General features: G+C 55.8%; 13 protein-coding genes across 13 annotated transcripts; 8 read left to right on the top strand and 5 right to left on the bottom strand.

The window, feature by feature from the left end:
- Positions 1–58: 58 nt before the first annotated feature.
- J7T54_003150 (AB hydrolase superfamily protein-like protein) lies at positions 59–2,808 on the bottom strand (the record flags this gene model as incomplete). The annotated part of the gene is made up of 2 exons (XM_051506962.1): positions 59–2,662; positions 2,737–2,808. 2 exons carry the CDS (start codon positions 2,806–2,808, stop codon positions 59–61), a joined length of 2,676 nt encoding a protein of 891 aa, XP_051361864.1.
- Positions 2,809–3,205: 397 nt separating this feature from the next.
- On the top strand, positions 3,206–3,871 carry J7T54_003149 (Pre-rRNA-processing protein TSR2; the record flags this gene model as incomplete). Its single annotated transcript, XM_051506961.1, has 2 exons — positions 3,206–3,242; positions 3,294–3,871. 2 exons carry the CDS (start codon positions 3,206–3,208, stop codon positions 3,869–3,871), a joined length of 615 nt encoding a protein of 204 aa, XP_051361863.1.
- A 113-nt stretch (positions 3,872–3,984) lies between these two features.
- On the bottom strand, positions 3,985–5,330 carry J7T54_003148 (BSD domain-containing protein C22A12.14c-like protein; the record flags this gene model as incomplete). The annotated part of the gene is made up of 3 exons (XM_051506960.1): positions 3,985–4,307; positions 4,356–5,079; positions 5,130–5,330. 3 exons carry the CDS (start codon positions 5,328–5,330, stop codon positions 3,985–3,987), a joined length of 1,248 nt encoding a protein of 415 aa, XP_051361862.1.
- A 1,618-nt stretch (positions 5,331–6,948) lies between these two features.
- On the top strand, positions 6,949–7,217 carry J7T54_003147 (uncharacterized protein; the record flags this gene model as incomplete). The annotated part of the gene is made up of 2 exons (XM_051506959.1): positions 6,949–7,070; positions 7,124–7,217. 2 exons carry the CDS (start codon positions 6,949–6,951, stop codon positions 7,215–7,217), a joined length of 216 nt encoding a protein of 71 aa, XP_051361861.1.
- A 1,402-nt stretch (positions 7,218–8,619) lies between these two features.
- J7T54_003146 (transcription factor-like protein) lies at positions 8,620–10,495 on the top strand (the record flags this gene model as incomplete). The annotated part of the gene is made up of 3 exons (XM_051506958.1): positions 8,620–9,090; positions 9,146–10,206; positions 10,261–10,495. The coding sequence occupies 3 exons, from the start codon at positions 8,620–8,622 to the stop codon at positions 10,493–10,495; spliced, it is 1,767 nt and encodes a 588-aa protein (XP_051361860.1).
- A 945-nt stretch (positions 10,496–11,440) lies between these two features.
- Positions 11,441–13,208, bottom strand: J7T54_003145 (uncharacterized protein; the record flags this gene model as incomplete). The annotated part of the gene is made up of 4 exons (XM_051506957.1): positions 11,441–11,906; positions 11,958–12,565; positions 12,613–13,052; positions 13,166–13,208. The coding sequence occupies 4 exons, from the start codon at positions 13,206–13,208 to the stop codon at positions 11,441–11,443; spliced, it is 1,557 nt and encodes a 518-aa protein (XP_051361859.1).
- A 3,007-nt stretch (positions 13,209–16,215) lies between these two features.
- On the top strand, positions 16,216–18,093 carry J7T54_003144 (uncharacterized protein; the record flags this gene model as incomplete). Its single annotated transcript, XM_051506956.1, has 5 exons — positions 16,216–16,563; positions 17,040–17,200; positions 17,251–17,489; positions 17,541–17,884; positions 17,938–18,093. The coding sequence occupies 5 exons, from the start codon at positions 16,216–16,218 to the stop codon at positions 18,091–18,093; spliced, it is 1,248 nt and encodes a 415-aa protein (XP_051361858.1).
- A 311-nt stretch (positions 18,094–18,404) lies between these two features.
- J7T54_003143 (L-xylo-3-hexulose reductase) lies at positions 18,405–19,375 on the top strand (the record flags this gene model as incomplete). The annotated part of the gene is made up of 2 exons (XM_051506954.1): positions 18,405–18,459; positions 18,516–19,375. 2 exons carry the CDS (start codon positions 18,405–18,407, stop codon positions 19,373–19,375), a joined length of 915 nt encoding a protein of 304 aa, XP_051361857.1.
- Positions 19,376–19,735: 360 nt separating this feature from the next.
- Positions 19,736–20,605, top strand: J7T54_003142 (uncharacterized protein; the record flags this gene model as incomplete). The annotated part of the gene is made up of 2 exons (XM_051506953.1): positions 19,736–20,105; positions 20,172–20,605. The coding sequence occupies 2 exons, from the start codon at positions 19,736–19,738 to the stop codon at positions 20,603–20,605; spliced, it is 804 nt and encodes a 267-aa protein (XP_051361856.1).
- Positions 20,606–20,716: 111 nt separating this feature from the next.
- J7T54_003141 (uncharacterized protein) lies at positions 20,717–21,347 on the bottom strand (the record flags this gene model as incomplete). The annotated part of the gene is made up of 2 exons (XM_051506952.1): positions 20,717–21,279; positions 21,329–21,347. 2 exons carry the CDS (start codon positions 21,345–21,347, stop codon positions 20,717–20,719), a joined length of 582 nt encoding a protein of 193 aa, XP_051361855.1.
- A 379-nt stretch (positions 21,348–21,726) lies between these two features.
- Positions 21,727–22,449, top strand: J7T54_003140 (uncharacterized protein; the record flags this gene model as incomplete). Its single annotated transcript, XM_051506951.1, has 1 exon — positions 21,727–22,449. One exon carries the CDS (start codon positions 21,727–21,729, stop codon positions 22,447–22,449), a length of 723 nt encoding a protein of 240 aa, XP_051361854.1.
- Positions 22,450–23,058: 609 nt separating this feature from the next.
- On the top strand, positions 23,059–23,775 carry J7T54_003139 (Riboflavin kinase; the record flags this gene model as incomplete). The annotated part of the gene is made up of 2 exons (XM_051506950.1): positions 23,059–23,175; positions 23,338–23,775. 2 exons carry the CDS (start codon positions 23,059–23,061, stop codon positions 23,773–23,775), a joined length of 555 nt encoding a protein of 184 aa, XP_051361853.1.
- Positions 23,776–23,925: 150 nt separating this feature from the next.
- On the bottom strand, positions 23,926–26,004 carry J7T54_003138 (Transcription activator of gluconeogenesis-like protein; the record flags this gene model as incomplete). Its single annotated transcript, XM_051506949.1, has 3 exons — positions 23,926–23,940; positions 23,999–25,680; positions 25,770–26,004. The coding sequence occupies 3 exons, from the start codon at positions 26,002–26,004 to the stop codon at positions 23,926–23,928; spliced, it is 1,932 nt and encodes a 643-aa protein (XP_051361852.1).
- Positions 26,005–26,558: the final 554 nt, after the last annotated feature.

Genomic DNA, 26,558 nt, shown 5'->3' with positions numbered 1-26,558 from the left:
CTTTCCTTCTCTTTGGCATGCATTCTTTTTCCTCTATTCCTCTGGAAGTGCGTTGTGATCAAGTTGCGATCGGCTTTTCTGCGCCAATCTGAGCGGGTGCGCTGCCGTTGTGGCCATTTCCCACTCGAGGGATCTCCTCTTGGGCGGTGACAAAGGTCTCGATCCCTGGTCTCTGGACGTCAGTCTGCGAATCAAGGCGCGGGCTGATCGGTCTGGACGCAGGGGGGCTCATGGCCGAGTCCAACGTGACCATGCTGGCAGTCTCGGCTTCTTTGTTGATGGAGAAGGGCAAAGCAATGCCGTCAATAAAGGGCCGCTTGCCCGTGGCTCCCACAGCGGGCACCGCGAGATTCTGCGCTGTCTTCTCAGATTCCCTGCGATTACCCATGAGGCTATCCATTGGCGTGTGCTCGTCAATGGGCGTCGCGCCAGTCTGGTTCTCGTCGTACACCATCCTGCTGCGGGACAGGCTCCTGCCTCTTGAGCCAGGCGTCGCGGGATCATTGTTAAACGGGCTTCGCGGTGGTTCCAGAGCAGTGGTGGACGGTGCTTGGGACTCAATGTCTGAAAATGGCCGCGCACATTGACCATCGTTGGGAGATACGGTCGTGGCGTCTTTGGGCGGCTCAGCATGGCTGGCTTTGCGCTCACGTTCGCGTGTGACGGTGGCTTCATCGTGCTTGGATCCCCAGAGTGACCAGACGGCCAGACCCAAGCTCTTGACGCGTTTCTTGTGATGCGATTTCTCCCCGATCCGACGGCGTCCGGCCAGTGCAGTGGGCGGCGGCTGCTCGCCCGGGAACGTGTGATATCCAGCCACCATGTCGTCGATAATCTTCTTGTGCACCTTGGCCTTGGTGCCAGCGTACTTGCTATCCCACAGATTCTTGGCCGTGAGCCATTTCTCAACCTGCCCAGCCTTGATGACGCCAACGTCCTCTGGCTTCAGCTTGCAGGCGTCGAGCTCTTCAGCTTTGGGCAGTGGATGGGTCACGCCATGGCGGGTGACTCTCTGCCGCACCATGTGATTCACAAACGGCGGAAGAGCATCGCCCGCCTTGCCAACGGCGCCCGACTTGTTCTCTTGCTCCAGGGCAATGCGCTGCTCCTCTTGTTTCTTCCTCTCGGTATGGTCCTCTTGTTTCTTCTTCTCGGTATGGTCCTCCTTCATTTTCTTCTTCTCCTGGCCATCCTCTTGTGTGCCCTCGGCGTCGTCACCCGTAGCCGATCCCGAGGTTGAGATGAAGGAGATGTCATCGTCATCGGGGATTTCTATCCCAACCCGCTGGGCTCTTGCCAGGCACCAGGCGCCAAACTGGGATGCGGAACGGTACATGTACTTGGCTGGACGGGTGAAGCTCAGTGTCGGCGCCACATGACACAGGTCCTCCCATACCTGGAGCTGGACGTCCGTTGGCTCGTACTTTGCGAGGTGGGCCCGTCCCTGCTCGTCCATTTTTTCCGGTGGCGGCGCGTACTTGGACGGGTTGGCGCACTTGTGCGCCAGGTATATTTGCTCATCGCGCAGGATCTCGGCGCCTCCCGCCATGATGAGCAGGGGCGGCAGGCCACCGAGCGTTGGTTGCAAGATTGGGCTGACCAACGGGTGATCAAGGAGCTCGTTTGTCGTGTACAATTGGATCTGATCCTTCAGCTTGACTGTCGTCCCGTTAATGTCCACGGAGAGGAACCTTTGTGGATCGTGGACAGTGCCAGCACTGGCCGTCTTGCCATCTTGTGCTGCAACGCGCTCGTTGCTGGATGTTGCCACAGGATCCTGCTGTTTACTTTGCAGATCTCCTGTTGTCAGTTTCCCGGCCTTGCCGCGTCTCTTCTTGTCCGCCTCAGTCACCAGCATGGCGGCATCATCCTCATTAGGTGGCGGCCATGATCGTGAAGGCTTGTGGTGAAATCCGTACTGGGGAATGTAATCCATAGGGGCTGGATTTCCCACACTCGGGAATGAGTGCGTCAAGTCAACCCAGGGGCTGATGAGGATAGCTCCGGCAGGGAGGGGAATACCCTGGTCTCGAAGAACACAGAGTGCCGCCATCACCATGCCTCCGCCCGCCGAATCACCAGCCAGCACAACCTCCTTGGGATCCTGTACAGTGAGCAGATGCAGGTACGCCGCCACAGTGTCTAGCAGACCACAAGGGAAGGGAAATTGCGGCGCAAGTCTGTACCGTGGCGCGAAGACGCGGGCCTTGAGCTTGCGTGCATGTCGCTGCATTTGGTACCGATGCTCGTCCACGCTGCCGAAGAAGTAGCCTCCACCATGTATGTACAGCATCACGCGGCTCGTTTTCCCGCCGTTGGCCTTGCGCTCCGCAGCGTCGGACTTCATCTCGATCCACTCAGCCTCCAGGGGCGCGTCGTCTTTCCTCCACTGCCACCATTCGCGGCCGCCGACGCGGCGAATACCATCCTCGCCCAGTTGCTCCTGGAGCAGACGGGCCGCTTCCTTGAGGTGGGCCTCGGACACGATCGCATCTTCGACCTTGACCCACTGGGGATGCGGCACCCATTGCGCGGTGAAGGCTTGGAGCTCCTCCACGGTATGGTGCGAGGCGTACTCGAGGAAGGACTTGACGAGGTGAAGACCCTCGTCGTACGACAGATGCGCTGTCGGACGCTCCTTGAGTGGTCCACGGTTGAGGTACTACAGACGAGCGTCTTGAGTCAGCGGCAAGAACTGGGTCCATTTGCATGAACTGTGTGCGATCCACCACTTACATGTGAGAAGAGGGTCGAGACGACCGTGGGCGTCACAGCCAATGAGACGGATGTTGTGTTGAGCTTTGGCATGGTTGCTCGTTCTCTCGTGTCTCGTCAGGACGAAACTGAAGATGTTGAAACCCAGACGACACTAGTGCTACGCGCGAGGAAGTCCCTCGTTCCTCTCAATATCCAGTCTAATCTGTCTGCGTCGACGAAAGGAGCCTAATTCCATTTCGTTTCCTCGAGCGCAAGCTTCATGATGTCATTTCCATGGAGTGAGACCCCTTATTTCAGTCACTACCGTACCGGCGCCGGCCAATCGCCGGTGGGGTCCCGATGCACGCATGCATGCATGGATGGTCCGTGCGTGGACCGCTGGCATAACGATCAACTCTCACCAAAATTTTTGTGCATGCGAACTTTGCAATGGGCGGTGCCCCTCCAACGCAACAACAGCACAGCGCCACCCCACCACGACATCAACATGGCGACTACATCGCAAGCCACGCTACCGCCAGCGGGTAAGTCTAGGGATTGTTTTTTCCAGAGAGGGCTAGACTGACTCTCACCAGCCGAACGCCAACACACCTTCGAGCAAGCCGTCGCCCACGCCCTCCATCTCTGGCCGGCCCTTACCCTCTCAGTAGCGAACAACTGGGGAGGCGAGGACTCGTCAGACAAGCGAGACTGGTTCGCCGGCGTCGTCGTCGACCTCTTTCCCGAATACACCGACACACCTGCCGCTCCCGGCGCCAAGGCGGTGGAGGAGCACGACTTGCAGGATGTAGAGGAGGTCCTGCTCCAGGTCATGGTGGATGAGTTCGATGTCAACGTGGACGACGACTCGGCCTACGAGGTAGCCACACAGATCATCGCCGCCCGTACGCAATGCGCACAGGGGCAATACGACGAGGCCAAGAAGCTCCAGGAACGCTTCAACAACCGCAACGCCAAGAAGGTGGATCAGCTCTTTAAAAAGGTCGAGGACAAGGATCAGGACACCGACTGGGAGTCTGAAGACTCGGGCGACGACGATGATTCCGCGGATGTCGAGATGAACGATGCGCCTGCTGCACCGAAACCGCCCAAAGAGAAGCCTGTGCCCGAGGTCGACGAGGATGGTTTCACAACGGTCACCAAGAAGAGGTAGAGAGGGAGCTATTCACGACATAGGTAATGACATTGTTTGCCAGCGAACAGACTGGACTGAGACCACAAACGCCTAACGAGAAGGAATCATGGACAATGGTACACGTACCAAAACTACTCCCAATCGTCATCGTCGCTCTCATCCGCCTTCTTGGCCGCCGTGTCCTTGGGGCTGTTGGGCGCTCGGCTGGTCTTCCCGGAGGCGGCGCCAACCACATCGTAGCTCGCCTCGCTGTCGGCTTGGGATTTCTCGTCATTTGACTTGCGGGATTCGGTGGGCTTGAGAGTGCTCTGGGCGGGCGGCGCGGGCGGCGCGGGCGGCTGAATGGTGGAGGAGGATCGGACGGAAGCGGGCTTCTTGCTGGCTGTCTTGTCTTCTTCTTCATCTTCGTCGTCCGAGTCGTCACCCCAACCAACCTCGTCCTCCTCGGCGGCAGCTGTGCATCGTCAATAGCTGTTAGACTGGGACCATGGGGGTCACTCACCTTTCAATAGATCTCGTCGCCTCGTCTCCGCAGTCTCGATCCCGTGCCTCAAAAAGTAGTAGCGCTGCCAGAAGGAGGCATACGGGATCTGGTCGGGAACCAGTCTCTCCATTGTCGACCTCAAATCAGGGTATTTGTCTAGATCACTGGCAATGTCTCCTGTCTTCTTCTCCACGTCGAAGCCCTTGGCCCATTCCTCGTACTCGGGCCCAGTGGGGGCCTTGGTGAACCCTTCGGTCGAAGTATGGATGACATGAAGTTGCGCATCAAAGCGCGAGGTGTGGATGACCCGCTTGCCTTTGGCGTCCTTGCTCTCAAAGAGAACCGTAGTGTCTTGGCTGCTAGCGTCCGTCGGAGCGATGCTCACCGCATCGCGCAGGAAGTCGCGTACATTGCCTCCAAAGCGAAGCAAGGCCTCGTCCGCGGCGTCCTCAGCCTTTTGCAGATCTCTCAGGCGCTTCGCGGCTTCGGATCGCAGTCGTTCTAGCATGCTCTCGGAAGGCTGCCCTGCGCTGGACGCCTCCCCGGTTGCTTTCTCAGCGTCACGCGCCCGGCTGCTCTCGGCTTCATTGCTCGGCTCCTGCTTCGAAATCTCCAAAACGTCGTGCAGCGTGAGACCTCGGGTCTGTTGGGTGATGTTCTGTCGAAGATCGTTGATTCCTTTCCCGGCCTCTTCGCGTACCTCGGCAAGCTCTTTGCTGGCCTGTGTGTAGACCGATTCGCCCTGTTGACAGTCAGCGCCCTGCTTCGCACTTGATTTCGAATACCTCGCACCTGTTTCACAACGGTCCCGAAGAAGCCTCCGATCTTGGAGCCCCATGGGCTGTTTGTGAATGCCTTGTACGCATCCTGGATCTCGGTGTTGAGGTTCTGCTGCGTCTGCGTCGGGTGCGCGTCGTCGCTCGACCCTCCCTCGCCTTCCCCTTCCTTCCTCGCGTATCCTCGGTCTTGCAGGTGATCGTATGCGAGGTCCATGACGTTGGGCTGCTCGTGTCAATCGTCCAGAGTGATCGGGATAGGCGTGTTGGCAGGGCCTGGGCTCGGTTCAAGTCGAACGACTGTCGTTAGTGATCCCTGGTAGTAAGTGGGGTCAAGAATGGGGCTTGGCGCGGATCACATTGGGCCCGGGGAACCTCACTTGAGGTAAGGTACGGATACTACTGGTGAGCATCTAAGCTTTGAAGCATGCACCGGCAGGTATATTGGACGTACATAGCTATGTCAAGTATTTCAAGAGACTCTCCCGGTTAACCCGAGAGTGATTATCTTAGATGGGTACCTTTTCTAGTTTTCCCTCACCAGTGGAAGCTTACTTGTACTACTTTTGTCCACCGACTGAACCACACTACCTCGCACATCTCACACAAAGTTGTTGGAACTACGTACTGGCAACCATGGCCGATGGCTTTCTTACTACCTTACTAAAAGGATATTGAATGTGAGCGAGACCGCCAATCTCACACCTACCTACTGAGGACCAGCTCAATGCAGCGGCAAGTATTGCGAAGTGATTCGCCCCCGTCCAGGGTAGGGTAGCCGCTTGCGGTGCTTGCGGGCATGACGTGATTCCCGACCCCCGAGTCCCTCTCTTCGTCTCCAAGCATGTTGAACATCCGTCTCTGTGCACGACTACGTACGCCTTCGGAAGATATGCATAACCTCTAAGCGCCATTGCATCTGATAATCGACCGTTCAGAAATAGTCGTCAGGTTAGGACAGCCACCCTATCTGGTCTAGAATCCGCCCTTGCAGCCCTTGGCTCACCATGATCCACCCGACCAAGCTCTGGAAACGTCTGCGACCCGATGAGAAGTGCATTCATTCACAAGCACCCAAAGGCCTTGACGAGCCACATGACGATCCGGGTCCCGGAGGCTAGTGACACCTATCGGCAGTCCATTCACACCTGGATCTAAACAATCTCCACAGACCGTCCGTCGTCCAGAGCACCCGATCAACGCTTTCGTCAAGATAGACCAATGGAATGAACGCTGCCTCGGCCTCAAGCTAAGCCCCAACCCGAAATCGTCCTCGCGATTGCCATTTCTGGGTAGCCGCGATCGAGGCATCGCCGTTCAGTGAATTTAGCGTGGTGACCAGAGCCAAGCAGCACTTGCTCGTGGCTGGACTAGGAATGAGCAGAATGAGAAGTAGGCGAGGTGAAGAACCAGATTACCGTGTTGGCATTCGTGGGAGGAATCAGCGCACCATTTCCTATTCGCAAATACTACGGAATCGTAACCAGATCGATTTTCCAAGAATGCGGTTCAGGTTTGCCATTGTTGCGGGGTGCTCGTGAAGATCGCGGCAGGGACCATGACGTAGGCTTCATGACGTCAAACCAGGCTCCTCACCAGGCGATCAAGCTGCAGCCGATCATGTCTGCCCGCAACTGCCCGCAACGCGTCACGGGTGACCTGAGGAGCTCAGCAAGTTGATTGTAGTCCCTTCTGTCCCTATCCGGCTCAAAAGTATATAAACCCTCGTTTCTGCCCTTCCAAGGCCTACTTCCTTCATCACCACATCCAAACTACAAACCCCAACACACACAACTTCAAACACCAACCAACACAACAACTTCAAATCTCTCAACATGGAGTCTATCAAGCAGGGTGCCAACTACGTCGCCGAGACCGTTCAGGGCGCTGTCTCTGGTGCTTCCAAGGAAGCCAACAAAGAGGTCGCCAAAGACCCCAACGCCCCCGTCGGCACCCGGTAAGTTCACCCTTAAACCAGGGGTGACGACCTCGATACTGATGCGAACACAGCATGAGTGCCGCCAAGGATGCTCTTGGTGACAAGACCGACGAGTCTAGCCACGACGCCAAGGCCGACGCCCACAAGGAGATTGCCAAGAACTAAGCAAACCGACATTTGATGATGCTCGAGCGACGGCGTTGAACCGTTTTAGCAGATGGGACAAGTTTATGAGATTATGAAGTTCTCAATGAATTAATAACCCTACCTTTTGACATGACCGTGCCCCATGAAAGTGTTTGACCTGCCTTTACATAGTGCCCACTTTGTTCCAATTTCTTGTAAGATCCGTACAGATGAATTTTTGTGCACTCACAAACACTCTGAGTCAAACTACTCAAGTACTGACATTGGGAAATTCACGGTCCAGTCTGGTAAAGTTTCCTGTGCTGTTGCTTCTAACTGACGCCGACGTGCCTTGTTAATCAACCGACAAGTGAGTGCCGACAGCGATTATCAGGCTGGGTTTCCTGCGCATTGCCAAGCCTAGATTTGATCGGACTGGGACCTGCATCATGTCGAGATGCTGGTATCAAAGGCAAGTGCACAGCGATAGCCGGGTGACTCAACATTCATCTCCGCTTGCTGACGACGCATCAGTGATTTGCACTGTGCGGCAGTGAACATGGCACGTGAAAGACGCCCCCGGGAGAGCTCCTGCGCACTCACCCCATGTGCGAACTTCCGTCTGAGCTTCCATTTTTCAACACTGGCGACACTGTATCAGTGAAGGCCAAGGGACTACAGCCAATCAAAGTTCGCCGCTCTCGAGGTGCGAACGTGGGTGGCCCCGCATGTCGGAAGGCCGATGCCAGATTCTGAATCCGGATCGTCCTCGCTTATAAATCGTCCATGCGCTGGAATCGTTGAGAATCAGCCCATCAGTCCCCTGGTCCAGGAACTAATTCAGTTTCTTCCTTCGCGTATTTACAGCGAGGACCATACGAGAATAACAGACTGACCCTTTAATTCGAGCCTGTACAACTCTTCCACACAACAGTTCCTTGCCAGAAAGCCTCCGTCTCCCGAGTTTGATCAGGCGCAGAATCAGCGAGAGCCACACCACCCTTACCTTGCGCAGAGTCGCAAACCATCCGCCGCACAAGTGCTTCATTCCGCTAATTGATGCGGCTATTTGTTGCCCACCTCGAGGCTTGCGAGCGACACAGGGCAACACCAGCGCAGACTTTGTCCCCGAAATCGGTGCAAAAGCGCCATTGTGCCTCGTCATAATCAATCACTGCAATTCGAACGCTGACGGTCCAGCCATTTCTGCCTGGGTGGTTGGCTTGTTCAGAGCGGTGCGGTGCCAAAGCCGACCCCGACCCGCCACCCTCACTAAATCCGACCATCCGGTAGTCGAGTCGTCCGCAGGGCGTCAGCGCAGCATCCCGCCCACGTCCTGACTGATCGAATCAGCTTGACAGCCTGGGCGTTCCTCATCTTGCATCGACTGGAAACACTCATCATCCATCCCCATCCGAACATATTATCGACGATATCACAAATGGCCTCCGCCGACGCTGGCTCTGGCGGCTCTCTGCCGCCCAACTTCTTCTTAACCCCGCAGCAGCAGAACTTGCTCTTCGCGGCCCTCAATTCGAACAAGCCACAGCAAAATGGCGGGGGACTGACTCTTTCGCCCAACTCATTCGAAACGTCGCCGATACAGAGCCGCCATGACAACCACCACCACAACAACAATCAGGCCCTCAACGAGAGCCCTTTTCTCGACACTCTCAATGAAGACCTTGGAGACTCGAGTTTCGACTTTTCATTCGCTGACGATCAACAACCGCGCATGATTGGTGAACTTCCCCAGACAGTCAAGTCGGAACCGTCGGACACAGACAACCACGAGAAGAGGAGCCACCCCGATGACGAAGAGGATGATTTGCAGGACCCCAAGCGAAGAGAGAGCACCGATAAGGTTCCCAAGAAGCCGGGACGCAAGCCACTCACAAATGAACCAACCTCGGTAGGTCCATCCTTGATTCCTCCCATGCTAGCAATGCGTGCTAACGTCCCTCGAGAAGCGCAAGGCTCAAAATCGAGCAGCTCAGAGGGCGTTCCGTGAGCGCAAGGAGCAGCATTTAAAGGACCTCGAGACCAAAGTCGAAGAACTCACACAAGCATCCGAACAAGCCAACCACGAGAACACGAAGCTGCGAGCTCAGGTCGACCAAATGAGCACCGAACTCAAGCAGTACAAGCAGAGGCTCTCCTTAATGTCCAATCCCACCAAGCCAGTCGCCAGGAAGGATCATACTTTCGGCAGCTCTGCTGTCGGCAATCTCGCCGACGTGAACTTCCAGTTCAACTTTCCCAAGTTTGGCGGCAGCTTGCCTGGCTCTACGGCCAACAAGCAGCCTCGCTCAGCCTCACAGCCCATCAGCCCGCAAAACAGCGTCGCCAGCCAACCGGCCAAGAGTCGCACCCTCGATAACAAGTCACCATCCACCTTCTCTGATACCCAATTCAAGGACGACCTGGCCAAGTTTTCTGGCATCTTTACGCCGTCCATGACGAGCTCCTCTGCTGGCAGCGCGTCGCGAGCGAGCCTGGACTCTGCACAGTATTCACTCGGCGGCGCAACTAGCTCTCCCTCGGCATCCTCCAACTCGAATGCCGGGCCGAGTTCGTCGTGTGGGACTTCACCAGAACCCTTTACGCAGTCGCCTCTTGGTTCGAAGCCGATTGAGACCATGACAACCATTGGCGAAGAGCAATCCAACACATCGTCGGAGCCGTTTGCGCAGTTTGCGAACATTGGTTTCAACAACAGCACCAACTTTGACTGGCTGGCGAACCAGAATGGTGGAAGTTTTGAGCCTCAGTTGTTTGGCGACTTCCGCGAGCCTCAGGAGAACATTCTGTCGGACCCCTCCTACGATGACTTCTTCAACGACGCACTCAACGCGGACTTCTTCACGCCGTTTAATGTCCCACCCGAATCATCACTTGGCAAGGTCGACACTGCCCACACGAGCTCGGCACCCAAGGCCAGTCTCATCGATTCCATTGATGCACAGAAGGAGGACTACGACGATAGTCTCAAGCCAGCTAAAGAAACCATGAACTGCAACCAGATCTGGTACGTGTCCGCTCCGTCACCAGCACCCGCCAAACTCTCACTAACCCATCGCAGGGAAAAGTTGCAAAATTGTCCCAAGGCCCAGAGCGGCGAGTTTGACCTGGACGGTCTCTGCTCCGAGCTCACGAAGAAGGCCAAGTGCTCTGGCACCGGACCTGTTGTTGGGGAGAAAGAGTTTGACTCCATCCTGAACAAGTACATGGGCGACTACGATTCCAAGTGCGTCGCCAACTCGCTCGGCATTGAGGTCGACCGCAGCACCAAGTCCAACGGCGTCGGCCTCCCATGAGAGCGACATAGGTGTTGGGCTTGCATTCGAACCACGATTTTGCATAGAGGGCGTTTTGTTCTTTTGAGTTTTGTACTTGTAGTCCGGGATGGCCCCGGGCACAGAGGACGGCGGACAGCTTTCGACTGGAACAATCGGTTTTCATTCGGGGAGTGGACGACTCGAGATCAGAGGGCACTTGACTCGCATGGTCTCATACAGGACGGATCGTCTCTACTTTGCAGAATGGACGCTGCCGTGTCGTGGCTGAGACGAATATCACGATGGATGAAGTGGATCTGGACTGACCTTGTTGATTTGGCGCTACAGTAGCAACTGGTAATGACATACTACATACCTACTCCTACTCGAGTTTCCGCGTTCGCAGCTGGAGTCTGGACATGCACGGACACGTTTGTGACTTTTCCCCACTGGCAAGGTCCGTGTTGTTTTAGATAATTGGGGGTATTTATTGTATTCTTTCATGACCCAAGATAATAACCAAAAATTGACTCCACCAGCATCAACATTATCTCCACGTCTAATCCGCTCGATGCATGTTCAAGTGACTGAAGAAGGAAGACACATCCTGCCAGCCGCCCCGGTCGTTGATCGCTCTGATGTATGTAGACATGCGCTGCTCACGCCAGGGGCCTTCCTCTGCCTGCCAGTGTCCAAGTAGGTTGGGGTGTTCCTGGTATGTGATGTGTTCCCATCCCAAGCCCCAAAGATTCCAATGTATATGTTTGTAAAAGTAATATCATCGTGTGATCATCACGCTTGTCGTCCAACTCGTGCTGCAGGTTCGTCTCCGTGCGCGTGGTGCCCGTCTAAATGGTCTAGGCGCTTTGAACGCCCTGTTGCCACGGCACTTGCCCTGTCGTCCTCCTCAATTCGTCTCAGCCCGGCGGTGTGCTTCGTCATGGAGCTGCCCACGCCTGGTAGGGTCTGTTGCTGTTCGCGAAACTAGCCGATCACTACACGAGCACCCTCCTTCCCTAACACACCCCTCTCTTTGGGCCGCGGGCTATGGTTGCGCCCCTTCTTCGACTTCAAGAAGCCGAACATACCGCCCGAGCCTTCACCCTTGCCATCCGCGGCGGCGTTCGCGTCCGTTGGGAGTGTTGCGTCCTGACGAGCCAATTCTGACCAGCTGCCACTGCCGTCCAGTGTCATCTGCACGCCGCCCGTTGAGGAGGCTATGCGGTTGGTCGATGAGCGCGACTTACGGGTGAAATCTGTCTGGTAGGCGGTAGGCAGAGGCGGCGCGGCCCTCTGAGGGCGTACAGGCTTGCCGTCGACTCCCGAGTGTTGCCCTGTGGACGTCATAGGGTCTTGAGTCACGAGGTAAGGTGACGCTGCAGGTGTCACTTCGTCCGTGGTCAACGCACGGGGACCATCCTCGTCCGAAGTGCCATCGCCAGCCGTGATCCTGCGTTTGTCAGTTCTTGCTTTCGCCATTTTTGCGACATCTAGCACTTACTTCTTGTACGCCGCTAGTGTGTAGTCAAATGGACGGAAATCTGTTTCGATCGATTTGTAGAGGTTGTCCTCACGGATCTCCTTCTCCGTGGCATCATCCTTCAGCTTCTCACGTGGCTTCTGGCGACGAGCACGGGCTTCCAATGGCGCCTCCTCCAGTAGCAGCTCCTCCAGATCGTAGGTGGCGTCGAAGTTGGTCTTGTCGGAGCTGGGTACGAACACTGGCTCAATCTGTTTACGTTCGAGCATGTTGAAGTCGAAAACTTTGAAGAAGTCGTGTTCCACAAAGCTCTTCCAGTCGCGGCCTAGTCGCTTGTCGGGGTTGGGCTCAAGGGCGGCCCCAATGGCGTATAGACAACCGAGGGACACCGGTGGCTGGGTGATTGGGTATTTGGGGTTCGCGGCTTGGATCGTCTCGCTGAGCGACTTTTCCGAGTTGCCCTCAAACGGACGTTTGTTGTATATGCATTCGTAGAATAGGACGCCCAGGGACCACCAGTCCGCCCTAACATCGTATCCGTTCCCAGCATAGACTTCGGGCGCTAGGTAAGCCAACGTTCCGGATTTGCTGGACAAGACTTTGCCGGGGACGATGTCAGACGCAACGTTCTATTGCGCATTAGCTCATGTATGCTAAAGGGGCCCGTTCCACTTACAAAGTCTGTCAAATGGACGTGGCCGTCAGCATCAAGGAGAACATTGTCTGGCTTGACGTCCCTGTGGATGATGTTTTGGCTGTGGACATATTGCAACGCACATCCCAACTCGGCCACCCAGAACCGAACCGCCTCCTCTGTGAATGTTTTCCGCGAAATATGGAATCGGAGATCGCCACCCGTCATCAGATCGACGACGAGGTACATATACTCAATGTCCTGGAAGCTGTATCGCAAATTGCAAATGAATGGGTGGTTGACATGTTCCAGCATGCGACGCTCTCGGATAATGTTTCGGACGCTCTCGGATCGCACGACTTCGTCTTTGCGGATGTACTTGAGCGCAAACGACAGCCCGGTGTCTTTGCGTTCAACAATTCGTACCTTGCCAAATGCACCGCGGCCAACGACTCGCAACAGGCGAAAGTGATTGAGGTTCACTAGACTAGGTTAACGTCAAATTCTCTCCACCATGCCAGTTGCATTGCGGTTGGGAGAACAATGGCAACTGCGGCGCCATAGTATGGGCTGCCCGTGAGGTAAGTGTACTCACCATCGCCGTTGAAATCGATCGGTTTGCCTTGACCATTGCCCATTTTGGCAGATCAGAGTCGTCAAGTATCGTCGAATTTAATGAAGGAACCAGGGCAGCATGGCGGGTACGGCACAGCTATGTTTGTATTCAACCCTTCCCTCGGCCAAGTGCTGAAGGAGTGTGTAGCCTGCCGAATCAGCTATCGCTTGAGGTGATGATCCGTATCGTCTTTGTCGTTCGTGAACAGGTGTTGCAGTCCAAGATTCGGAAGTTTGCTGCTCTCCGTGCAATGCCCGAGTGTGGTGTCGAGCCGCTGGGGCAAACAGCGATGGTGGTGGCAGTGAAGTTGAAAGCGATAGCTGGCGATTCGGATTTGTTCCTGGTGTGTAGTGGCCGTTGGACAGGATAGGATCCACGGCTGCGTTGAAGGTTCAGCGCTTGCGCCAATGATGGCAACCTCTTCGAATTTCGAATGTTTCGTCCACGGCTGCTCGTAGTTGGACGTTCAAAAACGCTTTTGGAAGGCAAGTCGTTCTGAGGGGAGCGAACCGTGTGAGCCTCGCTCGGTTGGAGAGGCAAGAGATCGATTAATGCGCCAGTCAGAGTTGACGACGTGGAATGAATGGGAGATATGCCTGCTGGAAATCGGGGGGAACGGGGGGGTTAAGCGTGTGGCAGCTGCTACGGCACTGCGTGCGGACGCAGTTACTGGCAGGCGGCCCGGCACAGTGAAGGCGACATGGAGAGATGGGGGCCCTTCAATCCGCCAAACAGGGCCCCATGACAGCCCTGGACTTGGCCGACCGCTAAGACCACCTGGGAGTGAAGTCACCTTGCATTCAGTCGACTTGATTGATGAAATAGATAGCGTCTAGCCCTCATTGACGAAGCTCGTCCGGTGTGTGAGATCCAGTCGGCTTCAGTGACACCCGGAACAGAATCTGGAGCTTGCCTCTTGGCCAGGCTCACGATAATATTGATGCAGCACTGGGCCGAGCTGCGGACCCCTAACAAGTCCATTCTGGATCGGCCAAGTCATTATCGTGCAGTACTGCCATCAGCCCTGAATATTGAGGCCACTCAACCTGGACGGACGCAACGTACCTACATACAGGTACAGTGCCCAGCAGATTGGCAATGCAGCTAGCCAGTCACCACAGACCGCACATCACATTGGCCTACGCACATGAAAGAGGCCAGCGACCCCAACATTACCTATTGCGATACGCCATTGTTTACCTGTCGTGCTCCCACCTGAGAAATTGATACAATTCGCCCCTCACCAAACGTGAGAGGTTCACATGGTCATCATGCACGCGGATCCGGTGCTGTTAGGAGGCATGGGCTCCACTCCGTCACCAACAACTGATACGTTTAGCTCACGACACAGCTTCGCCACACAGTCATGCTGACCGTTCCAAAATACATTTTGATGGACATCTTCCTCCCTCATTGCCCGTCCTCGCTCTGGTCAGTGGACGGGTGGCGGCAAGAAACTTTCGGAAGATTCAACTAGCGCGGGCAGAGCGCTGGAGGCCAACGGCGTCGAGTCATGAAGCTTGCCGGAACGACGCAAACTCTTGCTAGCTTCATCATCTGTTCTATCAATGCGCCGCGTCTACACTAGCGAAGACCCCTCCGCACGGCATCAGCAAGGTTTTTTTCTTCCCATTCCTTCTAGTCCGGTACGTGTACTGGTATATCACGGCTGTCTGCAACCTCTGGCCCCTTCCTCCTCCACGTGGCTCGAAAAACCATCACTCGGAACAGGGCACACAGCGTTTTGTACAACGGACCGTACGGCGCTATCATTGCCACTTGGAGGCTTTGGCTTCTCTGAGCAAGCACACAATGTCTCGAGACTCTGAGATGGAGGGGTCCTTGAGAAGCGGTCACGCGGTACCCCTGCAAGTTTGGAGCGACTGGCGGAGCCAATGAATCATCTTCAGCACCCCCTTGGACCAGCGCGGTAAAAGCAGGGGCTATCAGAATCGCATGGGCAGCATGCGGGAACGCCAATTGCCGCAGAATTGCGCCCTCCCTTTGCTTTTTGGACGGACACTGACATGTTACACATGTGCCGACTGCTCAGGAGACATTGATCAAGTCAATTTGAGTTAATCTGCAATCTAATGAACAATCATAGATCATCGTATCTGAAACATCTTCGATATCCACTGCCCACCATACCCCATACCGTTTCGACGGTCGCACATCTCAGCCTCTCAAGGGTTTCCCAAAGCGGTGTGTCTTGCATCAACAAAGCCAGCCCTTCGACAATACGTACGTACCATATATCGTCCTAAACTCAAGAGGGTTAGGATCAGGGGCAAGCTTAGACGAGCCCGGCGCCCGCTGCGTAGGGCACAGGAAGCGGCCATTTCATGGTGATGGACCATGATAAGATTCCAAGCCCGACAACGAGCGCGCGGCGGCAAAGCGCCTATGATAGCTACCCGCGTCTTTTTAGGGAACGAACGAACGAACGATTCCAGGGACCAAGCTATCGGAACGTGGCACAGTTGGCGGACGTCACGCTGGCTACTTTAGTAGACCGAGATCGGAGTCTACACGATAATTACAGAATGCATATTGAAGGGAGTCGAACTTCCTTGTTTCACCATTGAGCACACATAAGTTATCTTTTTTTCTTCTTCTTCTCTCGGCAATATCGGGCAGCCTGACAGACATGGAGGACATTGCTCTAGGGGTAGGCTCGACGCCTCAGTTGCGTCTGCCGCAACTCGCAGTTGACTGTTGTCGACCACGGGACATGTGCCATTGGTTCTCATGGAGCATTGAGAACAATGGCGACGCGGACAACTCATTCGAAAATCAAATCCACCAAAGTCAATTGAATAGCTGGCAGATTTCCAGAACAAGTGCCGACACTAGTCACTTATCATGATCCTGAAGATGAGGCCTGTATGACGTCAAGCAACGAAAGACCATCCTCATCGAAAGTGATCGGTCACCGTGTTCCGGTATCCCTCATCTCCAAAATCCCTTCCTTAGGACGACCAAGTGCCGAATATAGACTCCCGTCCACTATAACAGCAATACCGACAATGACTCCTCTCCGCTTCCTGGCCAGGGCATCGCCCCGGACTGTCGCTTTCGCTCGTCCCTTTTCCACCAACTTCGTCTCGCGCTTCCCTTACAAAGACTCGCAAGATCGCGAGTCCCTCCGCCCTCGTGCGCAGGAAGGCTCGCGCTCGACCTCAGACGATGATGTGGCCAATAACCCGGACGCGGCATTCAACCCACACAAGACCCGTCCCGAGACAGAGATGAAGGCCGCCGAGGAGAGTCGCGGCGATGGCGCGAGCCCGCTGGAAGCAAGTGGTGCGAACCAGTCATTCAACAAGCCGAGGGGAGACGAGAAGAGCCCGCATGATCGAGGGCTGGGCAAGGAGGTGAGGAAGGGAGGTACGAGCGGAGGCGCCAGCCCGCCCAAGAAAGGCGACCTGGGGAACTGAGAGGAACATGAGTGGCATTATACAATCATAGCTTGTAATTTTATCAATGCACCGATATGCGGAGAGATTCCTTTTCACTTGTTCTGATGAGCTATTGGGAGGGTGAGTTGGGACAGGTTTCCCAGGCTCTTCATGTCGACAGAAGACACACCATCCATTAATTCTCGGAGTGCTAGCTTTGCTTCGCAGCTAAACTGACGATGCGGTGCTTATCCACTGTTGAGATTAATCATCACGTGTGCATGCGCCTACGATGATATCACTCCTAGGAGACGTCAGATCAAAACCAGTCCACGTCTTCACAGCCCACTTCCACAACTCACCATCCGCGTGGCCAACATGAAGACATTTGAAGTTACAGAGGTACTATACACAGACAATGATGATATGCGGGCTCGGACTGACAGAGGCAGCCCTTCATCGACGTCCAGTGCGGCCTCGGCGAGGGACCGTACTGGGAGCGTCAAGCGAATGTCCTCCGCTTTGTGGACATTGTGTCGGGGGATGTGTACCGCGTGAACCTTTCCGAGGGACCTTCATCGCTGCGCAAGTTCAAATACGACCAGATTGTAACGTGAGTCTCTTTGCCATTTCAGTACGCCCGGTGGCTCATAGAAAGCGTAGGGTCACAGCCGATATCGAGGGACAACCCGACTCCTTCATCTTTGGCGGAAAGACCGGTGTGGGCATTGCAAAAAAGGACAGCAGCGATTCGCGCATAATCACCGAGTTTTGGAGTGATGAGGAGAAGATTGATGGCAAGAACGAGAGAATGAGGGCCAATGATGGTGGCGTCGACGACCAAGGCCGGTTTTGGGTGGGCACCATGTGTGATCCCGAGGTGACGGAGGTGAAGGCGATGGGTATGTTGCTTGCGCGATGCGAGGATGAGACTGCATAACTAAATGTAACAGGTGCCATTTTCAGAATTGACCTCGATGGCAAACTGAACCGGATCCTCAGTGGGCTCACCTGCCCCAACGGCATGAGCTGGTCAAAGGATGGCAAGCACATGCACGTCACGGACACGCCCACCAAGGCCATCCACAAGTACGACTTTGACCAGGTGTCCGGCTCACTGAGAAATAAGAGCACTCTCTACGACATCAAACACGAGGGGGCAATGGGCGCTGACGGGCACGCCCTCGATGAGGAGGACAACATCTGGGCAGCACTGTGGGGGACTGGGAAGGTTGTGAGAATCAACCCTCAAGGCGAGGTCACTGCGGAGGTCAAGGTACCCGTCCGAACTCCAACAGTATGTCCTTGCCGACATTGTTCCCTCTGCACAGGCGATGCTAACAGATTCAGGCTGTCGCGTTTTGTGGCGAAGACATCTACATCACCAGTGAGAAGGAGCCTGAGCCAGACAAGTATCCCGATTCTGCAAAATGGTCTGGCATGGTGTTCAAGTGTTACGTTGGGGTCAAGAGACGGGAGCTTCCACTGTGCAAGGTCAAAGCATGAGACCATTTCCCACTCCAAAGAGGCATATAGCGCCGATGTAGGAGACAAGATACTTGAATAAAAATGCGAAATCTTTGGCGGGGTGGTGGTGATGATGATGCCCCACGTTCTGGGACCCCGCGCTTGGCTGACCTCGAGTCGCGGTCCGCCCGCCTCCAATTATGCCCCGCCACATTGAAGCGCGCCAGTAGTCACTAGAGATATTCATCAAGAAGAGGGTCACGATCTTTATATGTGTATACCGGTCTGCCCCATTCCCGATATTCAGCGTGTCCTCGTCAAATCCGTTCCTTTCACAACAATACGCGAAAATGTCTGCTCGACCATACGACGGCAAGCTTGGCATCGTCACTGGCGGCTCGCGGGGTATCTTCTCCCATAACACCCTTGAAAGCCCAAGAGGCACAAGCTAACAAACCCAGGTATCGGTGCCGCGGTTGTTAGACGTTTGGCGGCCAAGGGCTGCAATCTTCTCATTGCCTACACCTCGCCGTCGTCGGAACAGCCAACGCAAGCTCTCATCTCAGAATTGACGTCGACGTACCAGATCCAAGCGACTCTCGTCCAGGCCGACCTCTCCTCCCCCACCGCGGCCAGCGCGACCATCCTACAGGCTGCCAAGGACTTTTACGCGAACTACAATGCCTCGAGCCCGTTCCGCGTGGATATTCTCATCAACAATGCCGGCGTGTCCAGCAACCAGACCATGAACGACCCCCAAAAGGGCGCGATCCAGGCGGAGGAGTTTGAGCGGGTATACGCCGTCAACGTGCTGGCCCCTCTCCTTCTGACGCAGGCTGTCGCCCCGTTCCTGCCCAAGGACAGGAGTGGTCGCATCGTCAGCGTGAGCAGCGTGTCGAGCTCCATTGGGTACCAAGGCCAGTCGGTCTACGCGGGCAGCAAGGCCGCCGTCGAGGCCATGACGCGCACCTGGTCGCGCGAGCTCGCGTCACGCGCCACGGTCAACTGCGTGAACCCGGGGCCTGCGTGGGGCGACATGTACGCCGAGGCGGGCGAGACGTTCTGGAAGATCAACCAGCCGTACGTCGACGCGGCGCCTCTGGCCGAGTATGATGGCGAGGAAGATGTGCTGGCCCAGCTCAACGGGCACGCGGAGCGGGAGAGGTTTGACAAGATTGTCAGGGAAGGCATGGGCGGCAGGAGGCCTGGCTTCACCAAGGAGATTGCGGGCACGATTGACATGCTGTGCTCTGAGGAGTCTGGGTGGACGACGGGCAGTGTCATCTGTGCCAACGGTGGCATGAAAATGTCCATTGCCTGAGAGTTAAGTATAATACTAGCGAGAGGACTAAAGAGACATGTGATTGTACCCCAATTTCAAATCCCCTTTATTGTCTTCCTGAGGCGCAGCCAGGGACATGTGGCGCAACGATTGGCGAGGGGCAGCGACGACCCCCGTAACCCCGCCAGTGACGCATCATTGTGGGTGATCAGCATGGCCCGATACAGAAGCTTGTCAGTAATTACGGGAAACGAATGCTGCCTGGTACCTTGAAACGAACACATGTCCTGTGTGAGAGCAAGCATTCTATTTTTAGCAGCTTCAACTAAGATTCTGCGTTCGCATTTCCCTCTCCCGAGATTCTACTCCATCCCAGTACAACGACGACGAGCCACCAAAATGTCTGATCTCAGTGCCAAAGGCCTCCTGCCCGGCGAGGCGGATGATACCTCATCCAAGCTTGGTTCTATCTTCCAGACTGCACTCTCCAACAACTCGTCTCCGGAAGCCTCTGCTTCGATTGACAGTCTGTACGAGGCCGCCGCCGCCTCTGACAAGGGTGCCGAGGACTTCCTTTGGACGCTGTGGTCGCTGTACATCCAAGTAGGCAAGATCGTCTCCGCGGACGATCCGCGCCAGGACACACTCGTGCAGATCGTGAAAGAACTGGCCGCGAAGCGAGATGACGAGGTGACCATGTGGAATCAAAAGACCAGGGTGTGGACTGAGCTGCCTATGCTGGCCCCCTGCATGAGAGACGCATGGAACGGTACGTTCTGCTTTGGCTCACAGGACCACCACGCAATGGAGGACAAGCGTTGACAAATGTTTGCAGAATCGCCGAGGTACAACGAGACCAAAGAGGACAATGAAACCGTCACTGCATGGATCAATGTGAATGCCTTTGCCGCGCGCCTTCTGGCCACGCATCTCGTCACCTGGGACAACTTTGCCCTCTGGGCTCTCCGTTCTGCCCTTGAGCGCGAGCTTCTGAATGACAGGGAGCGTGATGCCTCGCTTCTCATCGCGCACGCGTGGGTGACCTACGCCGGGAAGGATCTGAAGGACAGGGTGAACAGCACCCGGGAGCTGGATGAGGAGGAGAAGCGCATGTTCAAGGCCGGACAGCTCTTTGAGGCCGGCGAACCTGGGTTTACACAGAAGAGGTGGGATTTTTGGCGGCAGCGCATCGAGACGTTGTCTAGTACTGCGGACAGCGACGTCAAGAGCAAAGCAGACAAGACCGTCGAGACTATGAAGACTCTGTGAGATGGGATAGTAATAGATGGAACACCAAGTAATGCATTTTTGGTCATGTCAACGCCTCGCTTCCCATTGCCGTCCAACCCCAATCGTTCGTTTATTCTCTCTCATAACGCGTTACGAGTATAGCATATCTGGGTTCTCATCCTCCTCCTCATCTTCCACGATTATCTGCTTCCTCTTGCCGAGCTGCTCTCTGCACATGGGACACGTCCCCTTGCTCCTGAGCCAGGGGCCCACGCACTCGAGATCGTAGCGATGCTTGCCCGCACAGGGCAGTTGCACCACTAGCGGGTACTCGTCCTCAAGGTATGGGATTTTGCAGATGGCGCAGTCGTCTTCTGGCTTGAGCCGTCGTTTCGTCACGCGGTCGAGGGTATCAATGAACTCCTGGCTCACGCCATGGATCTCCCTGGGCGGATCATTGATGTCACCCTCCAAGCCGGAGATCAACTGCTCCAGAAAGTCCCGGTTGCCCTCGTCGGGGCTGGTGGTCTGCAGTGTGAGAAGTTGGTCTTGGAGCAGGCGGAAGAGATGTGCGTGGTCGACGGGCGTGGGCGTCGCGTGAGGTCGGTGCTGGCTCTGGTCCGAGTCGGAGAGAGTGTTGAGGAGGGCGAAGAAGGAGGACATGTCGACTCGTCGGCCGCGACGAGGCTCGGCGAACTGCACATTGTGCTCGACTGGTCCTGGATCAGCTGGGAGATGGCGAGGAGATCTGGCAGAGCTTACTTTCGTACTGGGTGGCCATGATGGCAGGCGAGGAGGTCCCGTAAATTGTCTATCCGACTGGCGCAAATAGGAGAGCAGAGGTTCGGGAAGATGGGAGAGTGGTACGGCGAGTGCAAGGCTGCGCAGTCAGGCAGTGAGGCGTTGTCGCAAGCCCGATACAATCTCCAACGAACACAAGTCCGCGTCGCGGGGGTTCAGCCTAGACTCACATGCCAGCTGGGCGTAGCGTCCTCAGCTCCACTTTAATATTTGGAAAGATGCTGAAGGCTGAAGCACCGAAACTCCGACGCATGTGCCATCATACATAGGTACGTCTTCCGTCCATCGCCTCATCAATCCCATCTCTCACTCAAAGACGGCAGCTATTTAGTACGTGAAATCTCCAAGATACATCCAGCATGCCGTCAACAACCATCTTTGGAGCCACGGGCCTCACAGGCTCCCACATTCTGGGCCAGATCCTGGCCGCCCCAACGTCTCCCCTTCACCCCGTGACAACCATCACCCGTCGCGCGCCCAAATCCACAAACGACGCCCTCACAGCCACCGTCGAGGAAGACACATCAAAATGGGCGTCTCTGGCCGCCTCCAGCGCCCCCGAGGTCGTCATCAGCGCCCTGGGTACCACACGCGCCGCCGCCGGCGGTGTGAAGAACCAGTGGAAGATTGACCACGATCTCAACATTGAGATTGCCCGCAAGGCCAAGGAGGCCGGCGCCAAGACGTTTGTCTTTATGAGCTCCGCGGGCACGCGTGGGCCGGGCAGCGCGTACATGCCGTACTGTCAGATGAAGAACGGCGTCGAGGACGCCATTAAGGAGCTTGACTTTGAGCACGCCGTCATCGTGAAGCCTGGCACGATCCTGGGTCCGCGTGAGCACACGCGCACGGCGGAGGGTCTGTGGCAAAAGGTCGTGGGCGGGCTGGGACATGTTGCCCCGGGCGCCAAGAATGCCCTGGGACAGGATGCGGACGTTATCGCCCGCGCGACGATTCGTGCGATTGAGGCGGCGGTTCGGGGCGAGGCCAAGGAGAAGTTCTGGGTGGTGGACTCGAACGAGATCCTCAGCCTGGGCAAGCAGGATCCTGCCGCGAAGCCCGCAGAGGATGTGAAGCAATGAGCCTCGGGGATTTGATCCAAGCGTGGAGATCTTGAGAGGCGGACTCTTTGGCGCGTGAGATTTGATATCGTCTGTGACACGTCAGAGGGCGTGGCGTGTTCACATCAATGTTTTGGAAGATGAATCCGCCATGGTGTGTTTTGTTCATCGCGTGTGGAAGAGGATAAGGGCCTCCAATCAATGTAACTTAGCTGTCGGGAGTTTGGGATAGTCAGTCGTGTTCAATGATTCAAGCCAGTTTCCAACGCTGAGTAACGCTGCCTCACAGTCACGAGGGCTCGGACAGTACAATTGAACCCCCATCGCATCATTGCTTCAAAGGGGAAAAGGCTGTATATACTACTAATTAGCCCGTGGACGCAGTCACTTACAAATAGACCATGCACGATGCCGCCGTGTCACATACACCGGCCCCTCCCGAGCCCCTCGACCCCCACCCAAGCCAAGCCAAGCCAAGCCAGCCCTGCTCCGTTCCGTTCACATACACCCTCACTTTTCGGCCGTCAGCCTTGCCTAGTCATCCTCTTTCCCTCATTGATTCTTCTCCCTCCTCCAACATACGCTCATTTCTCGCCGGACCCGACTATACCTCGGCCGTCAGAGGATACCATGTCTGGTCCAAACGGCCGCCCCTCCATCGTGGGCCAGGATGCAGGCCCCGAGGCACCATACCCCTTGACCATGGAGGGCAAAGTTATATCTGGCTTCGGCCGTGGATCAAAAGAGGTACGTATGCCAGCCTATCTTCCAACAGACCCGAATTCTGGTCGCGCATGCTCTGAAGCACCACACAAATTATCCCTAAAATCTCCTCATACAGCCCTTCCTCATGACTCATCGTTCTCTCACTCTACGACCGGAGAAACCTCACATACTAACACGCTCTAGCTTGGCATCCCGACAGCCAACCTGCCTGTCGATGAGAAAGCCACCCCCTGGATCACAGACGCCAAGTCGGGAGTCTACTTTGGCTACGCCTCGCTGCTCACCCCACCGGCCACCGACTTCAAGGTCTATCCCATGGTCATGTCCATCGGCTACAACCCCTTCTACAAGAACACCGTGCGCTCCGCCGAGGTGCACATTCTGCACTCGTTCGCGCAGGACTTTTACGACGCGCACATGCGCTTGCTGATCACGGGGTTCATTCGCGAGGAGAAGGACTACAAGAGCCTCGAGGCCTTGGTTGAGGACATCAACTTCGACTGCACAGTGACGAGGAATTCCCTGGACAGGAAGGGCTGGCGCCCAAAGGCTGTGGAGGTTGTGGATGGAAAGGGAGGTGACGGGGAGCTAGACGTTGCGTGGCTCGTCAAGCCGTTATAGACGTCAAAATACAATAGAAATCTGTTGTTTTTCAGCGTCAGGGTTGCTGCCCGCAGTGCCTGTAGCTGCTTTGCGAGGCGCCTGGTATATACTCCGCCTCTTTTTTAAAATAGAATCCCGCTTGAAAATCCCTAAACCGCCATATGCTCCTCATCGGGGCTGTATCTAGGAAGAAACTAGCTGTCGTCAGTGGAGCCATCAAAGCACGCCGGCAGTTACTCACATTGATGATGATCATCATGGGTATATCAAACACATCCCTCTTAATCGTCCAGCAGTACGCGCAATTGACTTTGCCGTCCTGCTCAATCCGCGAGATGCCATGCTCTCCGTCAATCATGGTCACTCGGCTGCTCAACATGCCTGTCCTTGGATCCTTGTGTGGTTTCACATCGGGTTCCTTCGGGCTGTACTTGACCAGTTTGCAGGTCCGCGTGACTTTTCCCCTAGAGTCCTCAAACGCAAGTTGTGAAAAGTCCTTATAAAATCGGACAACGCTGTCATCGTCGAGCAGCTCGGCAAGGAACACTGGCTGAGGACGACCCGTGTCTAGGGTCGCATTCTTGACACGTGGGGTGGCCGACGCCTCGGGCCGAGGATCTGCGCCCTCTTGCGAGGAGCCATTCGAGTTTGATCGGATGTGCACGTGGCGATTGGGTTCCTTTCCGAGGAGCACGTCCTTGGTCCACCCCGTGAGGCTGATGAATTCCTTGTTCACAGCGGCGACTTCCCCTGACCGTCGGCAAACAATCGTTGGCGAGGGATTGTGGTGGAGAAAGTCGTCAAATTCGACGAGCGTACGCTGGAAGCACTTTTCCATAAACACAAGATCCTCCTCTGTGAGGTCCTTGGTCGAAGCAATAAAGGAGGGTCGAATCTCACCAAGCGCCTTAGCTATGGCAAGAAGTTTGTCTCCCGGTAGCCTCTTTCTGAGCACAGAAACCATGTTGTGGAAGCCGGTTGTGTAAGGGTACGGCTTCTTGACACTCTCATATATCGACGCGGCATCGCGCTGTCGCTTGCCTAGTATGGACTGGTTCGGCTTGAGCTGCTTCGACTTGATCCGTACGTTTACTGGAATACTGCTGCCAAAGTTTCCAGGCGATCCATCAGCCATTGCTGTCGGTTGGGGGCTGGCTGTAGCCTCCGTGCTGGGACTGGCAAGACTCGTTGGCCCAGCTGCTATGGCGAAAGCATGAGGCAACCCATGCTGCAAGTTGCCTTGGTGATAGACTTGCTGCGGCTGCGGGTCCAGGCTTGAGTAGTCCTTTGCAAGTATGCTGCTGCCATCGTATGTAGACCCAGCACCGTTGCCGAATACATTTGCGTACTCGCTCGTCGGTGTCTGAGAAATGGAGTTCTCTCGTGGCGGGGTTTCAGCGCCCAGGCCCATCTTGTTCAAGATGCCAAACTCCCAACCAGCGTACTGACTCCCGAAGTTGAGCCCTTCCAGGTCGAAGTTGTACAGCGCCGGGTTGCTCGGATCGAACATGGCATTGAAGGCATCATTCGTTGGCAGCATGCTGTCCATTTGGGCGTTTCCATTCGTAGCTTGGTTCTGGAAGGATGGCGACATGTTCGCAGGCTGAGACCCGAAGCCGAGACCGTCTGGTAAGGCCACCGCTGACTGAGCTTGGCCCTGATATAAGGGGAACCCCGAGCCACTGCCTGTGGGGAAGAAGTTGCTGTTGGGTGTCGTTGACATAGCATCCGATGGGCTCGAGTTTTGGCGTTGCGCGTGTGGCCGCGATGCGCTCCCAGAGCCGCTGCTGAAGTTGGGCCCGAGCACCGGACCCAGAGCCTCTGGGGGCGCATCGTGAAGATACTTGGCTTTCTTTCGAACACCGTCTTGACAGTTCTCTGCTAATCCTCGCTTGACGCACCGTTGACACGGTCTTTCATCGCCTGCGCAACGTTGTTAATCAAATGCCCAGATCAACCAGGTGCGCTCATGCACGGCATTAACCGACGCACAAGTGTCGTATGCCACTTACCACAGGTGAGATGTGCTCGCTGGCAGGCAAAGCAGGCTCTCCGCGCCTTTTTGCGCCGGGGCCTTGAGGGGTCCTTGGGATCGTACTTCTTCTTGAGCTCGCCGCCCCCTCCACCGCCAGTGCTCTGCTCTGTCATCGTGTTATGTTCTTTAGAATAGGTCTCTGACTCGTCCTCATTCTCGGACAAGGCAGCGTCCGACACATCTGCACCGTGTTCCTCGATATCTTCCGGCATACTGTCTTTGCTTTATACGTGTGATCAAGGCCAGGATCCGGTCTGGCTGATCGCGGGGCCTGACCGCACAGTCCCTGTAGTACGCCACACAAGTCGTCTGCCTCTCAAGGCTCAAGGCGCCTCACTCCATACACACTCTTGCGACACCGTACGGCGCGGGCGCCTCCGTGGCACCACAGGGCTGGATTTGCTGTCCTTGCTTGGCCCTTGGGTAGTCGCAATCTCGGCGTGGCTGCGTAAGACCCTGGCCAATGCAAACCGGCCTGAGTTGTACGGACACGCCTGACAACGCAACAGAGCTGCTCCTGCTGCCTCCCGTCGAGCTCAACCAGGATCTGATTCCAAAAGTAGAGTCTCAAAGGATTGACTCGTATTGTCCGGAAACCGGCTACACAGCCGAGCGAAGCGGAGAGTACCTTTTGTGCGGCAGGACGCGTTGCGCGCAGCGTCGCAATACTGGGTTCGAATCCAGACGCAGCTACCCGTGGCGCATGTGGGTTGGTGTTCCAGCCGGCTAGGACCAAATTGGGTACGCAGGGCTCGAGGGGTAAGGT

The sequence above is a fragment of the Emericellopsis cladophorae genome, assembly GCF_022114955.1.
Source record: "Emericellopsis cladophorae strain MUM 19.33 chromosome Unknown NODE_26_length_287487_cov_117_473679, whole genome shotgun sequence".
Lineage (NCBI taxonomy): Eukaryota > Fungi > Ascomycota > Sordariomycetes > Hypocreales > Bionectriaceae > Emericellopsis > Emericellopsis cladophorae.
The sequence above is the reverse complement of the archived record's forward strand: the minus strand, read 5'-3'. Positions and strand labels throughout refer to the sequence as shown.